The sequence below is a fragment of the Nyctibius grandis genome, chromosome 29, assembly GCF_013368605.1.
Source record: "Nyctibius grandis isolate bNycGra1 chromosome 29, bNycGra1.pri, whole genome shotgun sequence".
Classification (NCBI taxonomy): domain Eukaryota; kingdom Metazoa; phylum Chordata; class Aves; order Nyctibiiformes; family Nyctibiidae; genus Nyctibius; species Nyctibius grandis.
This window is the reverse complement of record NC_090686.1, coordinates 3,440,064-3,447,066: the sequence shown is the minus strand read 5'-3', so window position 1 is coordinate 3,447,066 and position 7,003 is coordinate 3,440,064. Positions and strand designations below refer to the sequence as shown.

Here is a 7,003-nt window from a genome sequence, read left to right as displayed (position 1 = left end):
GACCGTCTGCTTTTCAGGAAATATATATGCTAAGATCATCAACTTAGACTCTGTTGACAAACACAGCTATCAGATGCTAACGTACAAACTAAGTTCTGACATCACTGGAGATTAAAGTTTCCATTCTTCATTGCCAGCCTCCTGGCCGAAGCCAGGATCTTCACCCAAAGGAATCCAAAACTGCTGAAAGGACTCAGGCCCATGGTGGTTGTGATTTACCTTGGCTTCATAAACTATCAGATCTACAAGAAGTAAAATTTCTGAGGCAAATAGATGTGTCCCTACAAACTCATTACAAACCCCATAGGGTTTTTAAGCAAACATCGTGTTGCTCGTTTTCTCCCTCAGACATGCTAATAGCACAGTAAATTTTTCTTGTTTCCCCTGTTAGCACTGTTTCCTGGTAAGCAATACTGCTGCACGTCATTCATGATAGGCAGAATGACATGATAATCATTTGGAAATGCATAGTCTAGAGACTACTAAGGAACTTCAGTTTGATTTAGATAATTAAAAAAAATGCGGCTATTACCTCAAAGTCTGGGATCAATTTTGTTTTCGCAAGTTAGAGATATATTTTTGAAATACAAATCTTATTAGAAAATGTAAATGTGATTCCTAGAATTTATAATTTTTATGGTGCTGATTCAAAAAGGGAATTATTTGTGATAGTTTATTTTCTTACAGTTGTGGTTTGTGTCCAAATATTTTATAATCATAAAGCTACCCTTTTGATATCAGTCAAAACAGACAATATATATTGATGTTGAAACAAGCTTTGTAGAAGACTTTTTTAAATCAGGCATGGGACTTTACATTTATTAGAAGGTGTTCACAAAAATAAGGGTAACATCATGCATCTTCTTTGCAACTAAACCCAGTTATGGTTACAGTTTGGAAAGAAATAGACATATGGAGATACAGTAGTACATATACACTCTATTTATGACATTAAGTTAGTGTACCGATAACTCTCAGCAATACAGCAGAAGTCTACAACCAGCTGACGGGAAGATTGTATAAGGAGGAAGAAACTGCTTCAATTTCTCACATTATTTATGTGGCTTGATAAGAATGTCGGTGTGAATTGCCTCCTAAATTTGGGAGGCAAGAACAAGTCAAGACTATACTTTTGCAGTACAAAACATTTACACACAAAATACACATGCATTGCAAGGCATTGGAAATGGGTAAAGCAAGGAGAAACCCATTACTCAATGCTTTATTAACACAATTCTACAAAGTCAAAATAGGATTATATAGTTCAGTCACAGTAAGGCCACAATATTACAATGGATAAGGACCTTAGAATTCGGCATTCTGTGTTAGTAATAGAACCCTTCCTTCTTTATAGAGTTTTATACATGTTCCTGAATGGTATCTCATCAAAGTCCTTCTTTTTTTTTTTTTTTGTAAGTTTAACATATTGCTGAATACAACAGTTAGCACAGTAGAGAAGGGTACTGTCACAGGGAAAACAAACCTATGTAACATTCACGGCGTTTGTAGACTATATGCTAGGTGCACTCAGATGAAGCTGGCTAATCAGAAAAAAGACTAGCAAAGGATTTCCTCAAGTTTCGAATAGTTTCAGCTTTGGCTTCATCTTCATTCACAGATGATCGGAAGAAGGATGATTCTGTGAAACTGAAGGCGTTTGTCAAAGACTGCGACTTGCTGTAAGACAAAAATGCAACATGTTTTGTATGGTCACATTGTCTACCAGCTTCCATCCATGTGTAACTTGTACAGATTATGAGAAAGGGAAAAATGTCCACGAGATGTAGACAGCTTGCTTGTGAATAAAATGGACATTCAACACAAGCAAGATAGTTAGATGTAGCATACAGAGCTGCTACAACACAGCACGTTCCTTCTGTACGTGGACTCGAGTCGATAATCTTTTCTTTAGAGAGCATACTGTGTTTTTTACAGACCTGAAACATTGTATTCCAGTAAACTGGATGATGGAAATTAGAACTTGAGGAAAAAGTGGGCCTGCCTGCTATATCTAAATCACCACCCAACACAGGATGGTTAATAATTGTGTTCATTAAGGCTGCAAACAGTTATGCTCAAAGAAAAATCAGGTATGTTGGCAAGAGTTTGAAGAGTGAATCCTAAAGTTGTAATGCGCTCTTTCTCTCTCCACATATATATATACTGGACATTTGATCCTTAACAGAGGCTTAACGACACTTTATATCTTTAAAAAAATTCCCCAAATCAGATATATTTTTTCTTGTCTATAAGCAGTTAGTCCAGCAATGCTATTCTGTTTTTAGTGCTATCTTGTAACTACGGTATAAGTTTCTGTAGGCATGAATAAAATAACATACAAGAGGGAAAATATCTGAAGTTTAAAGCTTTAACTCATGACTTGTCGGATGAAATAATATTTAAAAATCAGGCTTGGATTTAAATAGAAAGCATTAATGAGTGATAATCTTTTTATAAAGACATCCATGCATTAGTAAAACTAGTTAACTGATTTCATTTTTATCTCAGTACAATAAGAGGATTTCAGTTTTGGCTATAGTAAAACTGAAACACTTTTCTTATTCAGATTGTCTTACACTCTTCAGGGTTTGCAACTTCTCTACCTCTAAACTAATAATGTACAGCAAACAGTGCTGCAGGCGTTTTAGGTTTTTCATAAATTATAGTTGTGTTAATGAGAATAGACTGATAAATGTTTGTTTGTACTCACTGAAAGAGGGAGGGTGGGAAGCAGCACTTGACTTGATTAGTAACACAATAAGTAGCCTAATTAAATATTTATTCACAGATTAATAACATGTACATACAGGTTAAGCAACAGCATGTGGGTGAATACAAAGCATACACATGCAAATAGATAGAGTTAATCCTACAGGCAGGAGATCTGAGTCTTGGTGTGGACCTAAAACTGCTTCTTGAAAGTTAGAAAAACTACTCTTATTAGGGCTTGCATCTTAAAAACTTTAGTTTCTCCTTTCTCGTTTTATCTTAAATAGAGACTATTCTCTTCTATTTGAAGAAGAGAAAAATGAATCTAGATTTGAATGAGGAAGGAAAGGGAGAAAGCTGGGAAACAGTATACGGTACAGTTCTTCTGTACCTGTTCTTAACTGTTTTTCTTCAATGTCAGAAGTTCACAAGTTAAGTTTCAAACTAGTTTAGAGTCTTCCATCTTGCCTAAGAAACCTGACCTCCCTATATATGTATACGTATATAATGGATGAATTAATTTGAGTTTTATGATTATAAAACAGAATAAAGAAATACACTGTCCTAGGAAGGCGAGGAAAATATTGTTGTCTCTGCATGTTGTCACCTAACACATCTTCTCCACTGAGTTGTGCTCAGGTGAGGACTCAGAATTGGTTCGCACTAGTATTAGCATAGGAGTGGGTGGGAAAAGGGGGCCGTGTTACTTGGGGAGAACAAAGACTACATGCCAGTCTTTGTACTTACCAAAGTAAGTAGGATGTGTCTGTGACTCTACGGGCAATAGCGTGTGTCAGGATCGCTATGTTGAAAAACAGCAAATCATATGTAATACCTTCCCCATGTGTTCCATTCACTGGGTTTCAGCGGTGAGAGGGGATACAGCTACAGATCCTCTCCGTGTTCTTCACTGCAGCACGCGGCTGGCTAGATAGAGCAACAGCAGCGTGCTGTGCGTTAAGGGATCTTCCCTCAATGTAATGTAAAGTTACAGGCAGTTTTCTGTGCGAGCCCTGCAGGCTCCTCCACAAAGGGCCTGCATGAATCGCTTTGCTGTACGCTCAGTAGCAGCGTAACACCATGAACGAAGCGCGGCCGTAAAGAAACGCAGCTTGGCAGCCGCTGTCTAGCGTGCTCCTTTGGATTGTTTCTGAGATAGGCCTTTTGAAACTGGAATCTGTTGTCTGAGTGACTGCAAGGTTAAAAGTTTAAACAGATAAGACTTCCTCTTTTCTGTGCAGGCTTACAGCACACCCAGATCATGAGTCAGTGACATAAAAAGGAGAAAACAAATACGTGAAAGATGATGAGTTTTCAGACCTAGTTGGGACAGAAATTGCACAACTATTAAATGAAATTTGTGTAGTGCTTAGGATGTAACTGATGATACTGTCTTATCAATCATTAACAGAAAAGAAGTTTTTTGAAATGTTTTAACCTTATTTTAGACTTGGGAACATCTGTACATTTTTTTTTTTTCTGAATATTAGACCAACTCCCAAATTACAGTTACGACACCAAAATCTGTGTTACGAGCAGAAAAGAAAATGGATAAAGCAAATCTTACTTAAGTTGTGGATGAGACTGAGGCTTCTGTTGTGGAGCAGGCTGTTGAGCAGGCTGTGGAGCTGGCTTTGGAGCAGGCTGTGGAGCAGGCTGTGGCTGTGGCTGCGGCTCCGCTTCCTTTGATAATCTGCTGCTGGAAGGACCTTGAGCCTGGGGACGTGGTTGCTGAGTTGTAGGTGCAGGCGGACGCTGCGGCTGGGAAGCCGAGGGCTTCGCTGCCTGCCCAGGGGGGTACATGCGCTGTGGCTGCAATGGCTCCTGGCTTTGGGATTGCATTCCTTGGGGTTGCACTGGGCCCCCTAGGTTCAGTACAAGAAAAACTTCATAATGTCATAGTATCAAAGAATTCTTACTAGATTTCATAGCCAACACTCTAAAATAATCCTTGAATGGGATTAATTCTACTTCTGAGGCAAAATTCTATTAATATGGACTGCAGTTTCATGTAGTCTATACTACTAAGCACAGTTGGTACCTTAGTAACTTGCTTGGAGCCCCTACAATTCATCCTTAAAATTGCTAAGAAGTACGAAATTTATCCCAGCAGTAGCAGTACTGACTTCAAATCAGATCAATGGAGTTACACCCCGCATAATTTTGGCCCAGCTCAAGGAGAGGCTGCGAAATGATTGAAGACACCAGTAATATCTATCTCAGCAATACAGCTACTATTTTCTGTGTAGTTACTGCAGTTTTGTTCCTCCAAAGTTTTAAAATTATTTCTGTAATATTCCTCTTAGGTTCACTCTTATAGCAGTAAAGCAACTTTATACTGAAATTTTCTGGCTAATTTTAAGTCTTTTGATAACTTATTTAACCCCTTAGTGAAATATGTAAAGAACATTACAAGAAACACAAGAAAGTCATTACTAATTCTTTACCAAGGAGACCTTTCCACTGAGAAGGAAGCATACTGGCAAAATACTGTATGAAGTGTGAAACTACAATGTGTAATAGAGCCTTCGGTTGTGAAATCCATGGCTGAAAGATGCTACATCATCATACAGGGTTTTTATTTCTGCTTTCTGACTGAAATAGTGCTGTGTCAGATATCAGTGGGCACGCTGCTTTTATCTCGTATCAGATGTCTGAATGTGGTTTTCTGGGCTGATGTGATAACTGAATCTTTACTCTTGCACGTGACAAGGCCCACAGGACCTCTGAGTTAAGGGGAAGAAAGGACAGGGTGAAATTCTGAGCAATTTGTTTGTATAATGTTTCGGTCAGGGTGAGAGCTTTGCTGAACAGTAAATATTATGGAAGACAACTGATCTAGATGTTCTGAACATTTGGGAATCTTTAGTCTTACATAGATATTTAGTGCAAGTAAAAGACTTAATCTATTCAGGTCTCTAAAAGAAAACCTTCGTATCTGGAAGTGCTGCTGCAATACATGATTTTTTTTTTAATTGCTATTATAGTTAGCTTTCCACTTACTATATGAGATTCCAGTGCATGTGTCTGAGAACAGTATGTACTAATGCTTCAATAAGTTTTAATACAGTTGTAGCAGTGTGTTGTGGTGTAGAAAGATAAATAGCACGTACTGTATGTTAAGGAATGTGCCTTCATTGTTTATTAATTTGAACCACTTTTGTAGGAAATATTTGAAGGTGATAACATGGTCTTGCAACATCTTAATAAGGATCGTTTTCTTATTAGTCTCCTTTCACTCAATATTGAAAAACAGAAAGGCTTCTTTCCCCCACTTGTACATACAGGCTTGAATGCCAGAAACTTTACACTGAAGACAGATATAACTTTCTTTTATTGCACATTAAGCTGTACAAGATATTTCACATAAAAGATATACTGCTGTCACACTTCCAGCATTTGCTCACTTTCTTGCAGCTGGGTTGTACAAAAGGCAACAATCATGAAAGAAACTTTTACCAAAAATAACTCAACAAAACTGAACATTAAGCCTACACTGTAAAACATCTGTTCCCTGTTACCCACAAGAGTGCACCTAAGCATGCTTACATGCAGAGAGACATTTTGGCTTGCTGCTTGTCTGTGGTATGTAGCAATAGTGTGTGCCCTTGTCAAGCCTTTACAGTCAACAAGCTGCAATCCTATCTGAAACACCCATCTCTTCTTTGCACACACAACTCACAAATGTCGTGTGAAAAGCACTTGTGAATACTTGTACTACTACATGCAAAAAATACCAACTGCTTTAAATAAAATCAATCCTCAGATTCATTTCTCCACCCCAGGGCAGTATGGTTTATTCACTTTTATGGTGTCTGGGGGTAAGGATTTGTGAACCTGATTCTAAGTGGCATTTTCTTAATATAGAACAAAATAGCCAATGCCATCATCGGAATGATCACTGACCCAGACAAATGCTGATCACTAAAGCAAAATATTCATGTAATTTACTGATAGGTAGTAAACAGTAGCACTTACCACAAACATTTAAATAGCTAATAATGCATACCTTAATTCTCATCTTACCAGCCAGCTTGTACAAATAAAAGAAACACTAAGAATGATGATTCTCACTGATAATTTTTTCCCCTGTTTGTAGGAAAACAGAAGCAGAACATAAGGCTGTTTTCCCTTTAAACAAAATTGTTTGCACTAAACTAATGGCCACTACTCATCTTTGTACGTATTCAAGATTAAAATTATAGTTTTGTGGCTCACTTGCAACTAAGCTTTATGGTATGCTAGCAGTGTGTAGCTTGTGATTCTAGGCTAGATTAACTGCCTGCCTCTGTAT

The 7,003-nt window shown here is 37.8% G+C and overlaps 1 protein-coding gene across 2 annotated transcripts in view; it reads right to left on the bottom strand.

Moving 5' to 3' along the window:
• Positions 1-809: 809 nt before the first annotated feature.
• SYN2 (synapsin II) overlaps positions 810-7,003 on the bottom strand; it is a 184,787-nt gene continuing 178,593 nt past the window's right edge. Inside the window, exons 12-14 of one of the 2 annotated variants that reach the window (XM_068419880.1) lie at positions 4,277-4,574; positions 3,457-3,511; positions 1,604-1,677 (exon numbers count right to left, since the gene is read on the bottom strand). In XM_068419880.1, coding sequence (XP_068275981.1) covers positions 3,484-3,511; positions 4,277-4,574 — 326 coding nt within the window. In that variant the 3' untranslated portion in view covers positions 1,604-1,677; positions 3,457-3,483. Of the gene's footprint in view, positions 1,678-3,456; positions 3,512-4,276; positions 4,575-7,003 lie in introns of both variants that reach the window. The other variant, XM_068419879.1, reaches the window with a different exon arrangement.